At 51.7% G+C, this 22,147-nt stretch overlaps 1 protein-coding gene and 1 long non-coding RNA gene across 4 annotated transcripts in view; one reads left to right on the top strand and one right to left on the bottom strand.

Moving 5' to 3' along the window:
• LOC121460538 overlaps window positions 1–2,947 on the bottom strand; it is a 16,797-nt gene extending 13,850 nt beyond the window's left edge. The window contains exons 1-2 of the long non-coding RNA XR_005976058.1: window positions 2,704–2,947; window positions 2,241–2,487 (exon numbers count right to left, since the gene is read on the bottom strand). This is a non-coding gene — a long non-coding RNA (uncharacterized LOC121460538). The remainder of the gene's footprint in view (window positions 1–2,240; window positions 2,488–2,703) is intronic.
• Window positions 2,929–22,147, top strand: Gdap1l1 (ganglioside induced differentiation associated protein 1 like 1). Of its 3 annotated transcripts, none has more exons than XM_041670996.1 (7): window positions 2,929–3,213; window positions 11,880–12,081; window positions 13,735–13,908; window positions 17,630–17,727; window positions 18,400–18,514; window positions 20,763–21,407; window positions 21,504–22,147. In XM_041670996.1, exons 1-6 carry the CDS (start codon window positions 3,034–3,036, stop codon window positions 21,104–21,106), a joined length of 1,113 nt encoding a protein of 370 aa, XP_041526930.1. In that variant the 5' UTR covers window positions 2,929–3,033; the 3' UTR covers window positions 21,107–21,407; window positions 21,504–22,147. The 3 variants fall into 3 exon arrangements, with proteins under 3 accessions (XP_041526930.1, XP_041526931.1, XP_041526932.1); XM_041670997.1 differs by having other exon boundaries at window positions 2,931–3,213; window positions 11,889–12,081; XM_041670998.1 differs by having other exon boundaries at window positions 3,087–3,213; window positions 11,836–12,081.

Here is a 22,147-nt window from a genome sequence, read left to right as displayed (position 1 = left end):
TGGGATACATGAGACTCCCAGGTTCCATCCCTAGCACTTCAAAGAAAGGATGGAGAGAGAGAGAGAGAGAGAGAGAGAGAGAGAGAGTCCAAGAAGCTGAAGGGCATCACTGTGTGTCAGTCTGGCAACTTCAGAGTAGATATTCTACAAGACAATTGGGCCAATCTTCCCCATGAGTTGATATCATGAGGAAAAGAGAACAAAGATCAGCCTAGATGTAAAAGACACACGGAGGAATAAAATTTGTTGGGTTGTCCTTGATTAATCCTTGTTAAACTAGCAACACTGAAGAAATCTGAACAGGGGCTAATTATTAGGAGCCTACTAAGAAGGTTTTTTTTAGCATTAAAGTTGTGTTTAATGTAAGAAAATTCCTTGTTTTAAAGCTGGTCACAGTAACTCTCCCTGTAACTCCAGCAGTAGGGAGACAAAGACAAGATAACTGCCAAAAGTTCTAGATTAGGCCAGAGTGAGCCTCAATCTCAAAGGAAGGGAAGGAGGGAGGGAGGGAGGGATAGAGGGAGGGAGGAAAGGCATTCACATGTAAACACGAGCACACATATAACAGCCTATGCCAGATATGCAGTCTAAGCTGGCTGTGCTAGCTCACACCTGTCATCCCAGCATTTAGGAAGCCGAGGCAGGAAGACGACTGAGAGTTCCCGGCTACAGAGAATAAGACCCTGTTTCAGAATCAAATAGGGAGCTGGAGAGCTGCCTCAGTGGTTAAGAATACTTGCTGCTCTTGCCGAAGACCCAGGTTCAGTTTCCAGCGTGGCAATTCACAACCATCTGTAACGCTAGTTCCCAGGAGATCGAACACCCTCTTCTGGCATCAGTCACATAAATGGCATACAGACATACATGCAGGCAAAACACCCTACCCATCCACCTGCGGCTTGCTTGCTGCACCCACACAGTCTCATTCTGAGATTCCTGGAGGCAGGATTGCCATTTTAGACTGAGGTAGAGGTAAGGGCCAGTGGCTGGCTGTTTTGCTTTCCTGACTAACTGAAGGAGAGAGACTTCCTCCCTTACCATAGGTACGTACCTTCTGTCGATGGCCCAGAATAAAGGGATCTAAAGGAAAGGAAATGCTGCTTTTTCTCTGTCAGTCTTTGTGCCCTACTGGAGAGTGCATCTACTCTGCTGCTGCCGCCACCGTCCCGCCCTTCACTGGTACCAGAACCCAGCTTCTTTGGCCTTCTAACATAAAGACCAGAGGTTCTCCAGGAATCCTTCAGGCCTTCATCACCAAGTCAGAACTGCTAAAACACCCAGCCTCACAGACTAAGCAGCGTCTGGGTTCCTGGGCTCTCCAGCATACCAGACTACTCAGCCTGTCCATGTACAGTAATCTAACAAAAACCCCTTTGAGAAATATATTCATTCTGTCAGTTCTGTCCCTCTAGAGAACTCTGACTAGTAATCTTTCTTTGCAAAACCAAACTGTGAACAAAACACTCCAAAGAGAAAGAAGAAGAAAAAAAAAAAACCATAGAACGTGACAAAGAATTTCCAGAACAGGGAGGCTAGTGTGACAATGAGACTTAGAAGAAGCAGCTCCTAGCTTCCTGGCAATCACAGCATAAAGGGAAAAATGGAAGCCACACTGTGAGATGATGTACCCAGGAGTCCAGAGTAGCAAACCAAGAGGCTACTCTTCTAGTTATATCAACTCATAAGAGCAGGGTCTGACAATGGGACTCAAGAGACAGTGGTTCTCAGTAAAACTGGTTTATGTAAGTTCATTCTGCGATATTTGCAGGCATTGCCCAAGGATATATGTCTGGGAATTTCTCCTCCTTAAGGGGCCAACAACTGCATTTTCACCTACTGCCTTAGGGTCCACTTCTCAAAGGTAAGCTAAGACATAACATTCTGGGACTGAAGAGATGGCTCAGCACTTAAGAGCATTGGCTATTCTTCCAGAGGACTGGTGTTCAAACCCACATGGCAGCTCACATCTGTAACTTCAGTTCCAGGGGATCCGATACCACCTTCTGGTGTCATATAGTACATATGGTACCAGGCATGCATATAGTACACACACACACACACACACACACACACACATATATACACACAAAAACACCCATGCACATAAAAATAAATAAATAAATCTTTAAAAAAAGATAAAAGATTCTCCAAGAGAAGCATGGGTGCACTAAAGGAACTTTACAGAAAGTCCCAAATAACATTCAAGATGCTCACAAAAGAAACACAAAGTAGACTCCTACCTGGCTACATCTTCTGGGGTAAAGGTGTGATCTAGGATGACACTAATGGCACCTCTCCCTTCTCATCACGTCCACACAGCTGAAAAACATGATTCTTTAACAGGATTGAGTTGCTGCTTGCAGGGCTGCTAAATCACCAGTTGGTCCTGTCCTTCATACAGCCAGCCCGAGTTTGAATCTCTGCTCCACCAGTTAGCAGCTCAGTCACCTTGAGCAAGGTCACTTCTCGGAGTCTTCCTTTCTTCCTCTGTAAAACAGGCCAAAAGGTTGGACAACTGTAAAACCCTTAGTGCGGTGTCTGGGTAGAGAGTAAGCAACCATGTGGTTAACAGATTGCAGTTCATCCCTTCTGCTGTCGGAAGCCCTTTAGGAGAGGTAAGTCAGAAAACGGCAGTTTCAAATAGAGCTATCTTCAAACACTACTTGTGAAAAGGGTTACATGGACCTCTATATTGCCATTTACCTAAACTAAGAGGCGCTTTCGCAAGATTGAGATGTGTTATGATGGTAGGGTCTTTGGCAGATGACTGGCCAGCTGAGTACTCTGGGGGTACGGCCCACTCGCCCCTGTTTCCCGCATCTTTCCCTCCCTGGGGCCCTCGGGGAGGACCTACAGCTGAAAGGAGGAGGAAAGAGCCCCGGGATCCCCTTGCCCCTCCCCCTGCACCCAGTGAGTAATGACATCGCGGGGAGGGGGAGGAGGGAGAGGGGCAGGCTCGGTGAGGCCATGTGATGCTGGGCGCCAGCGAGCCGCCGCCGAGCCGCCTTCTTCCTCCTCCGATCGCGGGCTGTCATGGCGACCCCCAACAACCTGACCCCCACCAACTGCAGCTGGTGGCCCATCTCGGCGCTGGAAAGCGATGCAGCCAAGCCGGTGGAGGCCCCCGACGCGCCCGAGGCGTCCAGCCCCGCCCATTGGCCCAAGGAGAGCCTGGTTCTGTACCACTGGACCCAGTCCTTCAGTTCGCAGAAGGTAGAGGGGGCGCAGGGTGCGGACTGGAGGCTGGGAGGGGACCGCCGCGAGGGGCAGGTGGCACGGGGGACTGTCCTGCCCGGCCGCAGAGCCCAGCCCCAATTCCGGGAGCATCTCCTTAGGCCTCGTTCCCTCCTGGGGACACCTAAACAGAGACAAAGGCCGGGGACAGACCGGCCCTGCCGGCAGACGGCCTGATGGGGCTGAACCGAGGCAGCCTCACTTTGGGCCAGCCTTCTCTCCCACCCGCTGTTCCAGACTCCGTGAGCCCCCAGCGCATAGCTCCCAGGCCCTCGGTTCTGGCGGGGGTCTTCTTCAGTCTGAGGCTAGGAAAGTCTGTCCCTAGACCGTCACCCTTTTCTCTTGAGCTGAGAAGGAAGGAGTTAATCCATCTCCTCAGAGCAGCTGGCTTGCCCATCAGACCTGTGTTTTGCTCTTAAAGGCACAGACTGACTCCAGTCCCTTCGACCCTTTCCCGACTTGCTGAGGTCGGAGCAGTAGAAAGTACACCCTAGTGCTATCATTGGGTTTCCCGCTTTGTGGGAGTGAGACCAGACACTGCGTCCCAGCTGCCTCCCAGGGACTCAGTTCTTCACCCTGAGTAGCAGTACAGCCTGTAGCCTGTGGGTTCAGCACCATGGCCAGAGCCCAGAGCAGGGTCCCGCTAGGGCCAAGGTAGAGCTGTAATCTGACTACCCAGCTCTTCCCTTTCCTCTCATTCCATACGTTTATTTTACACATGGGGTGGGGTGGGGGGTTGCTGAAGATAAGTGCTTTGGAAACAAGACTTGGATTTGTGTTTTGGCCCAGACTCAGTTTTATAACCTGGAAAATGGGATAGTGATAGCGGTAATGATGGCCACCAGGAACTTTAGCCCCTCGGTAAAGTTGCTGGTAGGGCTGTTTAAGGGGTGACACAACAGTATTCCGGGCTGGCTCTACTCACACCCCACTGAGCCTTGAAGTCACTTCATGATCCTGGTAAGACACAGCCTGCTTGATTCTGGCCCCTATGACTTGGTTGGTCTAGAGGCCCACAGAGGTGATGCTGAGAAGGTTGGGCCACTCATCACTGCTTGGTCACTCAGTTTAGAGTCTGAGGCCAGGCAGAGTCTAGTGAGAAAGCGATCTTCTTCGCTGGCCCACCATGGACTTTGAATGCCCCTGTTTGCCTCTCCAAATACTCAGTGTTCTGATCTGTAAAATGGGATGCGCGTGGCCGCTTCTGCAGAGGGCTACTGTGAAGATGAAGTAAGACTGCACAGTGTTGATGCTGCTGTCTGGGGAGATGGAGGCTCTGCTAATAAGGCTGAGAGGATTAATAAAAGTGTGAGGAAATGAGATGGGGGTCAGCTCCATGGCAGGGCTTGTGCTTAGCAGGCATGAGGCTCTGGACATTGAAGAAAAATAAAATAATACTAGATAAAGAAAAGTCAAAGTTAGCCAAGGTCATTCTGAGACCTGTCCATGCATTTTGCATGTACTTACCAAGCACCTACTTGCTTGCTGAGCATGTCCTGGGTTGTAGACGGCACTGGGGATTGGGAGACAGGTCAGACTGACCTCCAGATCTCAGAACCTCCCCAAGTCAGACCTTCAGGAAGCAGGCCTTGATGACTGGGACACAGTGTGGGGCTGGGAGAAGCATCCCTCTTCTGCTCCTTGAGAGGGTCTCCTGCTCTTCCCTCACTATTCGGGACTGAGCACGGGGCATAGGTGGGCTGCAATTAGGGAAGGGACTGCTCACATCAGCATTCCTTTAGGCTAAGTGTCTTTCAAGCTAGCCTAGGCATCCCCCTCCTTTGCCAGGGTAGAAGCATCGCAGCGTGAAAGCAGCACACAGGAAGAGGATGGGCTTGACAGTCATATGCTGGTTCATCTCTCAGCCGCTCACCCACTGAGTGACTCTGGGCAAGTCACTTCCCCTGACTGTGATCCAACACCCTCACCCGCAAGCAGGACCCACTCTCTAGCTCCCGTAGATTTCCTGGAGGATTTCCAGGACACAAGTGTGTGTTAAGGGTCTGGTGTGCAGTAGGAACTCAGCAGGAGGATCCCTTTGACCCTGAAGCCATGCTTGCAACAGACTTTCCCCACAGGTGTCTCTGGGAAAGCTGTTCTTGGGGGTTCCGAGCTGTTACTTGCAGAAATGGCCTACTTCAGAGAGTGATTGCAACCCCTGTGGGCACTGGGGACTGTAGCAAATGCCAAGGGCAGCAAGACCATGTAGGAGCCGAAAGCATAGACCCTGGGCCAGGCAGCTGGACTGCCCATGACTAGCAGGATAATTAGTATGCATTACTTTGCCTCTGCTGTCTCAGTTATGCATTTGGTAAACTGGGAGTAAAAGTCATTGAAAGGGGGCAGGCCACTTGTGGTGGCACATGCCGATAGGATTTGCTGAAGGAGGAAGAGGCAGGAGGATCTCGAGTTCGAGGTCAGCCTGGGCTACAAGAGCTAGTTCCAGGACAGGCACCAAAGCTACAGAGAAACCCTATCTTGAAAAAAAAAGAGGGGGGCAGTGCATGGACTTCTGGGCATCACCTAGATAGCATGTGCCAAGGACTTTGTCATCCTTGACTGCCATGCCAGATTCGAGGTCCTTGTACCCCTCAGCCACATGGCCCTGTGGGTGTCATAACCTCTCTGGGTTTCAATTTGTTTGGTCTTCTGTGGGCAACAATAGCACCTCTGTATGAGGGTGTGAGGACTGAACGATGTTATGCATGGTTGCACATGGAGTGCCTGCCTTACACAGCTGCACGCCGACAGGGAATATTCAGGCACCGTCATGAGTGATGGTTGGAGGCCAAGGGGCTTGGGAGAAGCTGTGACTACATATGGGGAATGTGAGCATGTCTCCTAAGGATGCTCCTTCTCCAGCTTCCTCTGCCTGGCAAAACAGGAGGGAGGCTGAGAGGGGCAAAAACCAGGGAGTCAGAGGACCACAGTTTCACTAACTGGAAATGCCTTTGGTCCTCTCTGGTCCTCAGTTTCTTCAATAGAAAAAAAAATAGAAGCTACAACCTGCCAGGATCCCTCCTTTCCCATGTAGAAAGAACAGCTTTTCTCTCCTCAGTAGCCTCTGCCTTCTATACACACACACACACACACACACACACACACACACACACACGTGTACACAAATCACACTGTCCTTATACTGCCATTTTCTTTTTTAAGAACTAAACTACTTGCTACTGAGAAGCTTTGCCAAGTCACTCATAGTCTCTAGACTTGTTTCCTTTTGTAAAGTTTGTATATTGACAGTGCTGGGTTATTCATGGGTACTAGTACCACATCCCTGAGTATCTGTAGCAAGCATGTGGTTTAGTTCACAAAAGGCTCTCAGTACCGCACCTGGCACAGCAGAAGGGAGTAAGAGAGAGGCCTGGTGATGATTTTACTGTTTCTATGAAAGTGCACCTCAAGCCATCCTGGCCCCCTACAACATACCTGATTCAAGATTCCTCCTCTCCATCTTCATGGGTCCTGCCACTGTCCTGCCTGCACCCATAACAAACCTGTATTGCCAAGTGGTGGTGGCACATGCCTTTAATTCCTGCACTCGGGAGACAGAAGTAGGCAGATCTCTGAGCTCGAGGCCAGCCTGGTCTACAGCATGAGTTCCAGGACAGCCAGGGATACACAGTGAAACCTTGTCTCAAAAAAAAGCCTGTATCCCAGCCTTCAGCTCCCAAGGTTAGAAGTCTTAGGTCTGGCAGGAACCAGTCCTGACACCAGGCAAGAACTATAAGGGGCAACTAACCCCCTTGCCTTTCAAACTCCTGGGCGCTCCCTACCAACCCTCCTGCTGCATGCTCAGAGCACACTCCTGCTCCAGTACCCACAATAGCACCCTACTCCCTCCAGGAGAGACCCAGTATCCTCACAATGGCCCCAAGGGTCCTAACCTGGTGGAGAGTCAGGAGGAGGAAGTTACAGAAAGCCCACGGGCCCTTCTCAGCATAGGGTTTTCAGCTGAATGATGTGCCACACTGAGGTTATTAGAGCAGACAGTGAACCAGGCATTTTCAAGGTCAGCTCTGGAAATATTTTAATACCACTGTTCTATGGAATGACGTGTCTTTCTGCACTAGCCCACGATCTAACACTATCTGGCGGCAGGTCGTGTTCAAGTCTCAGTGACTATATACATAGTTTGAGTAACCACAACTGTGAAGCCACGCCCACACCAGACTTTATGCTCACATCCTTGAAGAGAGGACAGCAGCCAGGTATTTTCCATCACTGAAAAGAGATGTCATTCCTGTCTTCATGGACTCCCCGTATTTATTTGCACATGCCCCCTGCCTGAGTCTGGGAGTCTTCATTAAGCCCCCAGTACCTAATCCCTCCTATACTGGATTCCTGGTCCTTACCCACGCAGACTGGCTTCCCATTGATTCAGATATGTCCCTACGGCCCAGCTTCGTCCTCTATGATGGCTGCTCTTCCTGCAGAACTCCCTTTCCCAGGACCTCGTGTGGACCATCCCATTACCCTGTTGGAGTTTCGTTGAGATGCTCCATCCTCATAGGCCTGCCAGACACACCGTCCTGTTGGAAGCTGTACCTGTGGCGCTGCCCTGGTGTCTTAGCATCTTCCCTTCATCTGTCCTGCAGGAGCATCATAGCAGAACAGGGGTCTGTTACGTTCACCGCAGGGAATCCAGCTCTCAGCGCAAGGCCTGCCTCGTGAGTGCTCAATGAACAGTGTTGGAAAGTGATGAGTTTGGAAGCCATTGGTGTCTGATGTAGTACAGTGGTACACACCCATAACCCCAGCACTGAGGGTAGAAGTTCAAGGTCATCCTTGGCTATCTAAGGAGGTAGATGCCAGCCTGGCTAGAGACCTTGTCTCAAAATAAATTAAGTATTTACTTCGGTAAGCTGGCAGCTGTTCATAACTAGTATTAAAGGGAGGGGACATTGGAAATATAAATAAGCCTCAGAGACTCTGAGTGGCTTTCACAAAGTCACACAGCAACTGTATTACTGGGTAGAAAAGCTAACTCAGATCATCACAACCACCGACTGTGAGCCACCGCAATGACCGCCCACTCTGAGCCACCCCAATAGCACCAGGAAACTTTCCAGGTACCCACAAAGGAGATAGCTTCCCCAGAGATGGTCATACAGAGTGGTGACCCCCTGGGTCTCTAGGAAACTGAGTGACAAATGGCTGTGGTGGCTTTGTGCCCTTCCCTTGGGCCTGGGTTCCCTCCCCTGCAGGATGGCACACGACTCTGGCCTTCAGCTCCGCTAAAGGTGAAAGTCTCCTCGGCCGTCTGCCAGAGTGACCCGAGGCAGCTCAGAGCAGGGCTACCGTGTCACTAAAGATAGTCCAAGGCAGAAACCCATACCTGACTCCCTCAAGGGAGCCTCAGGGCACAGCCCAGAGTGTGGCTTCTGGGGAAAGGTGTCCTGACAGGGCAGAAGGCCAAGGGCAAAGATAAAGGCCTGGTTTGGGCTTCTTTCCAGTCACTGGAAAGTCCCAGGTTAACCAGAGACTCCTTCCCCAGCTTGGCAGAGCTGAAGGTCACTGGGATACATAGGAAGAGCAGGTATTTGCTCTTGCCCAGCTCCACCTCAATGATTAGGGGCTTCTACACAATACAGCATCCCCCCCAGACACACATGGGCTCATACATACATCCTGCCCATGAACACACACACACACTACCAGGCCCAGTACACATACTTCCCCACCACTCACACAGCACACTATACACATGCACACACTGCCCATGAAGACACACATGTACACACACACACACACTACCAGGCCCAGTACACACACTTCCCCACCACTCACACAGCACACTATACACATGCACACCCTGCCCATGAAGACACACATGTACACACACACACAGACACACACACTACCAGGCCCAGTACACACACTTCCCCACCACTCACACAACACACTATACACATGCACACACCCTGCCCATGAAGATACACGTACACACACACACACACATACACACACACACACACACACACACTACCAGGCCCAGTACACTCACACAGCACACTATACACATGCACACACAGCTGCCCACTCGTACTTGCACACCCACACTCCTTGAACAAACAGATGCTGCCCCAGGCTGTTCACTCTGCAATGGTTCCTCCTGCAGAACCTGAAACCCCTCCCATTACCCCAGAGGGAGGTGGTGGGAGGGGGGGAAAAGAAGAAGAGGGGAAGGGGGCCCAGAAAGGGTCAGTGACAGCTGAGGCCACCCAGCAGAGCCAGGAAGATGAACTGGGTCCCTATGTCTAACCCAGTTCTAGAAGGCAGCCACCCCTTATAGACGTAGCTTGGGGCCAATGGAGCAAATGAAGGGGTGGTGAGTGAGTGGTGGAAGTGCAAGGGCGAATCGCCTCTCTCTTTGCACAGCCACCAGACGGAAGGAAGGGTATTCACACAGCTGTGAGTGTGGGCCATGAAGGGCGCCAGGGTACCAAGTGGGGATGCAGTGTGTGTGTGCGCGCACACGCTGTGTATGTGCATGTGTGTGGGGTGTGTGTGTGTGTGTGTGTGTGTGGTGTGTGTGTGTGTGTGGTGTGTGTATGTGTGTGTGTGTATGTGTGTGTGTGTGCGGTGTGTGTATGTGCGTGTGCATGTGTGTGGTGTGTGTCTGTATGGGTGTGGTGTGTGTCTGTGTGTGCGGTGTGTGTATGTGCGTATGCATGTGTGTGTATGTGTGTGTCCGTATTAGGACCACGAATCAACTGTGTTAGGATTCTGTCCACACCTTACAGACTATACCCTCACCAAACTATACCCTATCAGAGATGAGTGGCCAGCTGGGTGGTGGTGGTGGTGCACACCTTTAATCCCAAGGAGGCAGAGGCATTCAGATCTCCATGAGTTCAAGGCCAGCCCAGTCTACAGAGTGAGTTCCAGGACAGCCAGGGCTACACAGAGATCAGAGTGGTCAAATCCCACAAGCATCCAACAGGGCGAGGCTTCAGTCCCAAGTCTATCTGTCTCCCAAACCTGGCGTCCTCGTTTTCTGTTGCTGTGATGAAAACAGAATTGACCAAAAGCAACTGGGAGGACAGGGTTTATTTCAGCTTTACAACTCTCAGGTAACAACCAGTCCCTCACTGACAGAAGACAGGGCAGGAACGCAAGCAAGGAGGCACCTTAGAGGCAAGGCCTGGAGCAGAGGCCGTAGAGGGGAGCTGCTTACTGGCTTGCTCCCCATGACTTGCTCAACCTGCTTTCTTATACCATCCAGATCACCTGGCCAGGGTATCACAGGGATGTGGGTCCCCCTCCCCCCAATCATAATCAAGAAAATGTGCTACAGACTTGCCTACAGCTGGTTCTTACGGAGGCATTTTCTCGGATTCTCAATTGAGAGTTCCCCTTCCCAAATGACTCGAGTTTCTGTCCAATAGACAAACACTAGCCAGAATACCTGGTCTAATCCCAGTATCTAAGACACATCCTCTACAGTGTACTAGAGCATCCTCCCACAGCCCTCTGAGGGAACACAGTAGGACTCCCTACAGCAGGAGACTCCCAGGAGTAAGGGGGCATTTAAAGCCTCCTTCTGGGTAGAAACAGACACAGCGAGTCCGTGATTCTGCTCCTAGGCCACTCTTCTAATACCTGGAGGCTCGGAGGGGCTGGGGTGCTCGGCCCAGGACTTATCGTCTCTGGTGGGGTGGAGATGAATGGCCTCTGCCTCTCTTGGGGGTGGCCTCCTGGCCCTGGACTGGCACCAAAAGACGGGAGGGCAGGAGTGGATTGCCACCATCCCCTCTCCAACGATCTTGGACAAGACCATCTTCCTTCTGAGTCTCATCCCACATGTGAGGGCACCTGGGCTACAAGAGCTTCAGGCATCTTCCAGTTCCCAGGCACAGCTTGGCCAGGAGTGTACCCAGCCACACTGGCCTCCTGGAGACATAAGGGAGGATTCAAGATAGGTTAGCCCCATCAACTCCCCAGAGGAAATCTTCAGAAAGAGGGCCCTGGTCCAGAGCCATTACATCCAATTTATAAGCTGGCTATTAAGTGACTGTGTGACGTGGGTCACGATGCTGACCCTCCTGTGGCTTCAGCTGCCCCCTTGTTCTGCCCTTTCTGGTTATCGTTGCCAATATGCCACCAGGCAATGGAGATGGGACGGTATCTGACGGTGTGGACGTGGGCACATTTTCTTCTACCTCGCTTTGTTCCCCAGATCAACTGAGACATTTAGCTCTTGGTTATAATGGCACTTGGAATTTCTGTGAATTTCCAGGCCAGATCTACTCCTGAGTGTCTGCATCATGGCAACAATAAACATGAATTGAACACCATCTGTGTGCTAGACACAAACTTGGAACTATTAATACTTTCATTTGGCCCTAGGGGCTTAGGCAGTCTGCCCACATCTGCACAGCTGGAACTCCAGCCCGACATGATAGCCCCCATGGCCGACAGGCAGCACGGCCCTATGTATCAGCCTAGGGCTTCATTTCTCTCCAGCCCCCAAGTACCTGACCCTGAGCCACAGCCCCCTACCCAAGTGCCCAAGAATGGGCTGCAAGCAAGTGTCCCCTCTTGTATGTGACCTCTGACCTCCTTTCCTGCACGCCTCCCCCACCCGGGCAGAGTGTCCCCTGTGTCCACCCGCCTTCCCCCTGCTCTGACCCTGGCGCCTGCAGGTGCGGCTGGTGATCGCCGAGAAGGGCCTGGCCTGCGAAGAAAGGGACGTCAGCCTGCCGCAGAGCGAGCATAAGGAGCCCTGGTTCATGCGGCTCAACCTGGGTGAGGAGGTGCCTGTCATTATCCACCGGGACAACATTATCAGTGACTACGACCAGATCATTGACTACGTGGAGCGCACCTTCACAGGAGGTATGCTGTGTCCCACGGGAGTGGACGGGGTGTGCCACAGCAGTCCCTTGGTCTCGGACACCATCTTTGAACCTAAGCAAGCCACTGAGTCGTGGGCAGGACTCAGCGTTCCCCCCAAGAAATCACAGGCTACTGTCGGAACTCAGATGCTCCCAGAGCCACACACCTCTTCCTGGCATCCCTGGGAAGGGCATGGCCCAGACAACCCAGGACAGTTGGGATATTGCCCTCTTCCTTCCCCAGAACCTCTTTCAGGTTCAGGTTCAGCCCTGGCCCTCAGGATTCCCTCAGGCTCCCATAGACAGGATCAAATGTCTCAGGATCCCATACCCTGCAACCTTCTAAGCATAGCCAGGTCCAGACTCCCAGAAACCACACTGGCATGCTCTCAGGCAACTTGGAACCCTGAAGATACACACAAGATACCCCAGAACTTCCGTTACCTCTCCCTCCCTTTGGCCTCTAAGGCTCAGGTGCCTGCTGCCTGTGGCAGGGGTTCAGGCAGCTGGGACAGTGAGCCAGGAGCCCAGGCTTGTACTATTTTTAATAACAAGAATTTGCATGTAGGACATGGTAGCACATGCCTGTAATTCAAGCACTTAGAAGGTGTAGTTAAAGGCTGGAGGACCAGAAGTTCAAGGCCAGGCTCAGGTACATAGCTGAGTTGGAGGCAACACTGGACTACATGAGACCCATCTCAACTCAAAACAACATTTTATTTTTTGAGATAGGGTCTCACTATGTGGCTCTGTCTGGCCTAGAACTCACTATGCAGACCAGGCTGGCCTGAAACTCATAGAGATCTCCCTGCCTTTGCCTCCCAGGTGCTGGGATTAAAGGTGTGTACCATGAAATCCAATTTCAAAACAACTTTTTTTTAAATTTTTTTATTTATTAAAGATTTCTGTCTCTTCCCCACCACCGCCTCCCATTTCCCTCCAATGGCAATGGGTTTTTGATCCTACTGCACGTACTGGCTTTGTGGGAGCCTAGGCAGTTTGGATGCTCAAAACAACTTTTTTAAAAAACAGAATGAGGGGGCTGGAGAGATGGCTCAGTGGTTAAGAGCATTGCCTGCTCTTCCAAAGGTCCTGAGTTCAATTCCCAGCAACCACATGGTGGCTCACAACCATCTGTAAAGAGGTCTGGCGCCCTCTTCTGGCCTTCAGGCATACAGACAGAATATTGTATACATAATAAATAAATAAATATTTAAAAAAAAAAACAGAATGAAAAATTTCTGGGCATGGTGGCACATGTGTATGCCCTGTGGGAGACGGAGGCATGAGAATCTCCAGTTAGAGAACTGTCTGGGATACATACTGAGAGTCCATTTCAAAAAAGAAGCTAAATGTGAATAATATTTGCCAAGTTGAGGAGGTTTGAATTCTAAGCATCCAGCTTTTCAAGCCATGAAAAGCGGGCAGCATTTGGGCACATTCCTCTACTCGGCTACTATCTGGCACTGGGAAGTGCTGGACCCATGAGGGACAGCCTAGTGAAGCCCAGAGTAGCAACTGGGTCATCAGGATTCCTCACAGCCAGTGGCTGAGTCCCAGAAGGATAGGTCGGGGATTTCCGAGCATGACATTTGGGGCTCCGGGTTCCTATGGTTGGCATGGACCTTGCTCCAGCCATTGGTGGTATCCACAGAGCATGTGGTGGCTTTGATGCCCGAGGCGGGAAGCCCACAACACGCCCGAGTGCTGCAGTACCGGGAGCTACTGGATGCACTGCCCATGGACGCCTACACCCACGGCTGCATCCTGCACCCGGAACTCACCACGGACTCCATGATCCCCAAGTATGCCACGGCCGAGATCCGCAGTGAGTGCTGCCCAACAGGGCCCTCCATTCGCTTTCCTCTGCTTCTTTCCTTAAGGAAGGTCCCCCTCCTCACCTCATGCTTCCATCCCTGTGTCTCGCTAGTCATTCTTCCCCTCCCTCCCTCTCTCCCTCTTGTCTTTCCTCCCTGTGCACCCCACCCCCACCTGCCACCTCATTTAGATAACTGCACAGATGGCCCACCTGTGGCTCTTCTCTCAGGCCTGGGAGACCTCCTGGGAAGTCCCAGCTGCGGACACCTGAGGTCAAGGGCCCCACATGGATAGCCAAGGACCCTGAGTGACATTAGGGTTAAGGTTCCCACAGAAGGCTGACCAGGCATGGCAAGACACCCAGTAGGTCTCTGTTTTCTGATCCAAGGTCACCATGTACTCTCCTAACTGCCAGCCTACCCATAATCAACAAATGAAATTAGATCCAGTCAGATAACCCATCAATAGTTTATTCATGGGGATTAGCATCTAGACTCTGCTAGAGCGTTTGGTGGCCCTGAAGGCAGAGGAGCCATGACCGTTTCTAATAGATCCTAGATGCTCAGTAAGTGGTCACTTCCTTTCCCTTCCCATCCTCCTCTGTCCCACCATCGTGCAAAGGTGGGGAAGGATCAGGTTGTGAACTCAGCCCTTGAGGAAGACTCAGGAGTTATCTCTATGCTGTTACCCGCCCCCACCCCCGCCCCTGCATTCAGTCAGCCATTTCAATGGGGTCCTGGGTGAGGATGCCAACAGATAAGGATAAACACAGCTTCTGCCACCTCAGGGTGACAGTTTCTGGGAGCAAAGACAAGGTCAGGTAATGACAGTGCAAGCTAAGGAAACTTGGATAGCCAGCGTTGGAGGGCGGTGAGGGCACTCGGTACCAAATGCCAAAAAGGTTCATGCCTTGAAGATTACCCCAAGGCAACAACTTGAACACCATGAAGTGTATACAAATTTCTCACCACAGCGTAGTGAGAACCATCATTGGAAACAACCTTGGTGTCTATGAATTGGAGGTGGAGTAAATTCAGCATGATGTTGTTATACTGAAAAATAATAGGCACATGGAATGTTCTAAAAATATGCTAATGAGTGGCAAAAAAGAGGAGAGGACCAAACACGTAGCGTGCCATCTGCTCTAGCAAGTACCAAAGGATGCCCTGGGTTCTTGGTGCAAGGGATGTTTCTACAGTAGTGCTAGTCTCCAGCGAGCAGAGCCAAGAGGCTGAAGATAGAGGGTTGGTTTTGTTTGGGAGTTTTTGAGACAGTCTCATGTAGCCCAATATGACCTCAAACTCACAATGTAGCTGAGGATGACCTTGAACTTCTGATCCTCCTGCCTCCAAGAGCTTGGATTACAGGCGTGTTCATCGCCACACCTGAATAGAGGTTTACATTGATTGCACATCTTTTACCCTTGCTAGAGTTTATAACCTGTCTGTATAACCTGTACACAAATCAATTAGTTAAAAAAAACTTTAAATGTGGTTCCAATATTAGGATCAAGACAACACAGAGGTCCCAGGGTCACAGAAGATGTTGGTCCTCGGACCTGGAATTGTGGCAACATCCAAGAATGAGCGGGAAAAGGAGGGGGAAGATCATGTCAGGGTATGGAGTAGGACAGGGGCGGCACGTGGAGAGGCAAAGGTAGGGTGGTAGGGCAGGCTGGCGCATGGGGCAGGGCAGGGTCTCATGTGACTCTGAGGAGCAGGCTTGGAGGAGGGGCTCATTTCACGGAGAAACAGCTATGGGCCTTGGCATGAGCAGCTCTGCACTTCCCAGAGATGGAGTCCTGAGAGAGGAGATGTGAGGCCCTGGCGAGCATTCAAGTGAGTGGCCTGGTGAACTGTGGGCACTGCCCCCATCTTGTCCTGAGCCATCTCATGGAACCTGGAAGGCAGCAGGGTTCAGAGTGGGCCCAGTGTTCACCCCTTTGAGGAAGCACTGGGATCCCACAGGGAGGGGGGAAAGGGAAACCTCAAAGAGTGCAGAGGAGCAAAGTCAGCCTGCAGTGACTGCGGACGTGTTCCAAGGTCTTCCCCGTAGTCTAAAGACAGGCCCAAGGGCAGCCACGGAGAGAGAGACTGCCTTGACCTTCACATTCAGAAAGCATTGGGGAGCGTTAATATAGCCTAGAGCTGGAAGAGCTGGCAGTGTTTACTGGGACTGCATCAGGCCATGATAGGAGGTAGGTGACCCTAGAGCACAGATACCTGACAGCTGCAGCTTCTCACACTCTTGACCACTGTTTCCTTTCTTCAACACTCAGTGAGTCCTGCTCAGGGCCAGGCCTGTGCTAGGCTTTCAGAGAATAGAGGTGAGTCTTATCTAGCTACAGCCTGAGCTCAGAAGCCCTGAGGTAGATAAGCACACCAACATCAAATTACCACACCTGGCAAACAATTCGACTTGTGCACTGTGCGAGGGACGCTTTTCGCGGAAGCCTCAGATGAGCAGGCTGTGCTGTGGCAACCCCAGATGGTAGGTTTGCATCTTCTGGTGGAAGTCTGCCAGAGGGAAGGATGGAACAAAGGCTCTGAGGTCAGACCTGAATGACAAGGGGGCGCTTCATAGAAGGTCATAGGTTCATAGGTCAGCTAGATCAGGAAAGAGACTTTCAAAATTAGAGGGCATGGGGTTTGGAGAGATGGCTCAGCAGGTAAGAGCACGGGTTGCTTTTGCAAGGGACCCACATGGCAACTGAAATGGTAACTCCAGTTCCAGGGGCTCTAACACCCTCTTCAGGACTCTTAGAGGATTACACATGTGCACAGACACATTCAGGTGAAACACTCATATATATATATAATCTCAAAATAAATAAATTATAGGGAAAGAAAGAGAATAGAGGATGTGGTTGTTCCAGAAAATGGGATGTGGGCTAAGAGGTTTGGAGTGGCCTGATGCATAGGCACTGATCTGAGTGAGTGAGATGTACCCTGCGGGGACAGAGTTGTGGAGGCAGCTCAGTGAGAGACAGAGCAGCTGAGAGAGAGCTGGATCTCAGGGTTCCTGGGGCAAGCTGAGAGCTGAGACATTACCCAGAGGGGCCCAGGATGAGCTGTAGACAGGGGCAGGGGCAGGACGTATGCACAGAAGCCCTTGGGAAGAGATGGGATGACAGCAAGAAGATTGGGGTGATGCAAACCTCTAGTCCAGCGCTTAGAAGACAGAGGCAGGAGGATCACCACAGGCTTGAGGCTAGCCTGGTCTCTGCAGCAAGTTCTAGGTCAGCAAGGACTACATAGGAGACCCTGTGAAACTCACCCAAGCAAGAGACTACAGGTGTCCGCTGAGAGATGGAGGTCTGAATGGGGCGTGTAAATGTGGAGGTCTGAACGAAGCATGTAAATGCAGAGCTCTGAACGAGGGGTGTAAATGTGTAGGAAAAGCCTACAGGACCTGATTTGAGGAGAGGGGCTCTGAGGACACCTTCAGGCGGAGTTGGCTTCATTTCGGGGAGGGAATTCCGGGAAGATGAGCAACTCTGGGTTTCAGGTTTTACACATCTCCAGCATCACCTCCTCCTCTTCCTCCTCTTCTTCCTTCTTCTTCTCCTCCTCCTGCTCGTGCTCCTCTTTCTCCTCCCCTTCCTCCTCCCCTTCCTCCTCGAAGCTACAGTGTCCTCTATAGCAAGGTTTACTGGCCCCTTGTACCCCGGGGAGGTGACCCTCTCCTGGTCATGTGGGAAGGGAGACAGGACCTTTTCTGTTCTGTTCCAGGACATTTAGCCAATGCCACCACAGACCTCATGAAACTGGACCATGAGGAGGAACCACAGCTCTCTGAGCCCTACCTTTCCAAGCAGAAGAAGCTTATGGTAAGAGCCCTGCCTATGTCCCTCCCACAGACAGGGACAGCTATGGTGAGCGCCCTGCCTATGTCCTTCCCTCCCACAGACAGGGACAGCTATGGTGAGTGCTCTGCCTATGTCCCTCCCACAGACAGGGACAGCTATGGTAAGCGCCCTGCCTATGTCCTTCCCTCCCACAGACAGGGACAGCTATGGTGAACGCCCTGCCTATGTCCTTCCCTCCCACAGACAGGGACAGCTACGGTGAGTGCCCTGCCTATGTCCTTCCCTCCCACAGACAGGGACAGCTACGGTGAGCACCCTGCCTATGTCCCTCCCTCCCACAGGCAGGGACAGCTATGGTGAGTTCCCTGCCTATGTCCCTCCCTCCCACAGACAGGGACAGCTATGGTGAGCGCCCTGCCTATGTCCCTCCCTCCCACAGACAGGGACAGCTATGGTGAGCACCCTGCCTCTGTCCTTCCCTCCCACAGGCAGGGACAGCTATGGTGAGCACCCTGCCTATGTCCTTCCCTCCCACAGGCAGGGACAGCTATGGTGAGCACCCTGCCTATGTCCCTCCCTCCTACTTACACTAGAGTGGGTATTTGAAGGCAGGGTAGACAATCCTCCACCTCTAGGTGTCATGACTCCCATGAGACCAGCTCACGCTTGAGCAGATGCCTGCTCTGCCTCTAGGCCAAGATCCTGGAACACGATGACGTGAGCTATCTGAAGAAGATCCTTGGGGAGCTGGCTATGGTGCTTGACCAGATTGAGGCGGAGCTGGAGAAGAGGAAACTTGAGAATGAGGGTAAAGGGCTCCGCCCGCCTGCTTCCCCTGCCCACTCTGCCATCCTCCTGCCTCTTTCTCTGGGAGATCCCAGAGCCCTTCCAGGTGGTTAGGGTCAGGATCTGGGGAGTCAGGCCGACCTAGGTTATAGGGCTGGGGCAGTGACCTTGAAAAGTTCCTCTCTGCACTGGGACCTCTGTCTCCCATATAGAGAGTGGAGAGAATGACAGAATCATTGGGACCCTGTGACGTGAGAGACATTCAGAGTACCCAGGGTGGGCAGTATGTGGCATGTGTTGCTCCTGTGTGTGGAAAGGATGGTATAGTTGCTGTCAGCACCCACGGTCTCACCTGGCCCTGCAGGGGATGTCTTAGGGCTCCCCCTTTTACAGAGCAGGTCTCTGATCCTGACATCCCAGCTTTGCCCCCACCTAGCCTGGTGTCCCCCCCCACACACACACACCACTCTGCCCCACTAACCAGTATCCCAGGTTCATTCTGAACTCACTTTGCAGCAGAGAATGACTTTGAACTTCTGATGCTCCTGCTCCCATCACTCAGATGCTGGGATTACAGGCCCGTTCTACCATGTCCATTTTATTCAGGGTAGAGGCTCAAACCCAGGGCCTAGTGCATGCTATTAATCGAACCAGCCCTTTAGTTTTTTTTTTTTTTTAATGTACATTGGAGTTTTGCCTGCATGAATGTCTGTGTTCTGGTATCAGATCACCTAGAACCGAAGTTACAGACAGGTGTAAACTGCCATGTGGATGCTGGGAATTGAACCTGGGTCCTCTGCAAGAGCATCCAGTGCTTTTAACCACTGGGCCATCTCTCCAGCCCCCAGCCCTTCAGTTTTAAATTGACAGTCTATGAAGCCCCCTGAAAAGACTGCAGAGGCCTATGGAGAAGATAGTTGAGCCAATCACTTTTGTTCCAGGCAGAGGATACAGCCAAGGCATAGGCCCTGAGATGAGAGCAGGTTTTACATGAGCATCTGCAAGGAGACCAGTTTGGTGGGTAAAGAGTCAAGGTGGAAGCAGAATCTGAGACCTAGAAGGAAGGGGGTGGGGCAGACATCACAGGTAGTACCACAGGGCTCTGTTCTGACCACGAGGCATCAGTTTTGACAGGATCCCACTTAGATTTTTTTTTTTTTGCTTTTTTTTTTCGAGACAGGGTTTCTCTGTGGTTTTGGAGCCTGTCCTAGAACTAGCTCTTGTAGACCAGGCTGGTCTCGAACTCACAGAGATCCGCCTGCCTCTGCCTCCCAAGTGCTGGGATTAAAGGCGTGTGCCACCACCACCCAGCTTCCCACTTAGATTTTAACAGCATCCCTCTGGCTGCTGTGCTGAGGGTAGACTCCAGGCAAGGGGAGCTATTTAAAACACTATGAGGATGTGGGTAGGAGAGTGGTTGCTCAGGCTGGGATGGTGGAAGCAGACACTGGAGTCTGGATGTATTCTAAAAATCAAGCTAATAAGACATACTGGCGCACCAACTGTGGGGGCAATGGGAGAGAGTGTTTGTGGCGGCGCCAAGGCTCTGATACCGAATAGAAGGATGGAGAGCCACTCTGGCACTGGGGCGTGTGTGGTGGGCTTGGGAGCACCAACCCAGAATCCCTGTTGGACATGTTTAATTTGAAATGTGAAGGGACACTAGGTGGAGCTATCAGCCAACAGCTAGGTATGTGAATCTACAGTTTGGGGTACTGCGGCCTGTAATCCCAGCACTCTGGAGGTTGAGGCTTTAGATCCTGTCTCCAAAATTAAAAATAAAAGATAAAGGAAGAGAAAAAGAAAAAGAAAGGGCTGGGGAATGGCATTTAGTTGGTGGAAAGCTTGCCTAGCTTGCACAAAATTCTAGGTTTTGCTCCCACCCTTACCCCATTCCCATCCCTCAGCACTGCACAAACTTGGTGTGGTGGTATAAGTCTATAAATCCTAACACTTGGGTGAGGACAGGAGGATAAGTTCAAGGTTATCTTCACTACATAGTGAATTAGAGGCCAGCCTGGGCTACATGAAACCTATTCTAAGGACGAAAGAAAGAAAGAAAGAAAGAAAGAAAGAAAGAAAGAAGAAAGAAAGGGAAAAAAGAAAAAGAAAGGAAAATGAGGTAGATCTTTGCAATTCACAAGTCAGTTGACTCAAAGAGCGAGGGCAGCAAGGTAAGGCTATGGCAGCTACTGCTGAAGAGGTTCGGGTGACACTGGCAGGCAGATCAGAGCCAGAGCTTGAGTGCCAGGTGTCCTCTCCCTTTCCAGGGCAGAAATGCGAGCTGTGGCTCTGTGGCTGTGCTTTCACCCTGGCGGACGTCCTCCTGGGAGCTACCCTGCACCGCCTCAAGTTCCTGGGACTGTCCAAGAAATACTGGGAAGACGGCAGCCGGCCCAACCTTCAGTCTTTCTTTGAGAGGGTCCAGAGACGCTTCGCCTTCCGGAAAGTCCTGGGCGACATCCACACCACACTGCTCTCAGCTGTTATCCCCAATGCATTCCGACTGGTTAAGCGGAAGCCGCCATCCTTCTTTGGGGCATCCTTCCTGATGGGCTCCTTGGGTGGGATGGGCTACTTTGCCTACTGGTACCTCAAGAAAAAATACATCTAGAGCTGGGCTGGGGCCTGGTGTGTGACTGGCGGTGTCTCTGTGCTGTGTGCTTCCCAACTCCCTCTCAGTAATTCACTGTCCTATGAGCACTGGACAGAATGTCCTGCCCCTTCTTTCTAGTCATTGTATTGTCAGTGTGACAACATTTCATAGTTTAGAAGTAGACATTGCCAACGCCGTGATTTGAGGCCGCGGCTCTACCAGAGGAGAGAGAGAGAAAGCGAGAGAAAAGAAACCCAAATGACTTTGCTTCTGATTCACGGTCTCAAGACATTTCTGTGGGGACTGGTTAGGATCTGAGGTGAGTCCCAGGATGTTCTACCCGGCAGGGCCCAGGTTCTGGGAGGTGCTGGGGACTCAGAGAGCCTGACCCCAGCCTCCCCTTCCCTCTTGGCAGGGACCTCTTCTATAGGACAAAGCCAACACCGAGATTCAACTCATCTAACCAGTACCTCTGTCTGGGACTGGAGAGCCAGAGTCCCCGTGCGAGGCCTCTGAAGATCGAAAGGGGTCTCGTTCTTCTCCTGGACAAGGACTCAGTGAGACAGCACTGGCTCAAGCCAAGCAGTGGCACCCCAAAACCCATCTATGGCTGGGACCAGCTAACTCCATGGGCACACCCTTCACCCACTCCCTCATTGGTCACCTGGTGCAGTTTGGCACTTAAGTAGAAATTCCCGAAAGCAGCAGCCATCAGCCAGCCACTCCTCCCTTGAGCTGAGTCCTCCCCCTTCAAGGAGAGCAAAAGCCATGTTGGCCTTCCCTCAGAAGGCTGGTCTCAGCTCACGAGCAGGGATGCACACTTCACCTCCGAAGGTCAGTCTCAGCTCACGAACAGGGGTGCATCCCTCACCACCTCCGCCTTTCCATTTTTTACGGAGACTCCCCATACTGCATGCAGTGGGGTCTCTCCTCCACACTGCCCCTCCCCGGGTCTCACTTTCCTGTGCCTTTTGCATGTTGGGAAAGGGTCTGGGTGTCACTGCCACTCATGCTTAGAGCCCCCAATAAAGCATCCAGGAGGAGCAGTTGCTTTTCATT

Source organism: Microtus oregoni, unplaced genomic scaffold (assembly GCF_018167655.1).
Source record: "Microtus oregoni isolate MIOR12 unplaced genomic scaffold, Mior012 000020F_ref0000438, whole genome shotgun sequence".
NCBI lineage: Eukaryota > Metazoa > Chordata > Mammalia > Rodentia > Cricetidae > Microtus > Microtus oregoni.
This window is presented reverse-complemented; position numbering and strand designations above follow the sequence as displayed.

Coding starts and splice junctions, on each gene's coding strand:
- Gdap1l1 (XM_041670996.1), top strand. CDS start 3,034: ATGGCGACCCCCAACAACCTGACCCCCACCAACTGCAGCTGGTGGCCC. Junction 13,909..17,629: donor TGCCACGGCCGAGATCCGCA/GTGAGTGCTGCC, acceptor GTTCTGTTCCAG/GACATTTAGCCAATGCCACC. Junction 17,728..18,399: donor CCAAGCAGAAGAAGCTTATG/GTAAGAGCCCTG, acceptor CTCTGCCTCTAG/GCCAAGATCCTGGAACACGA.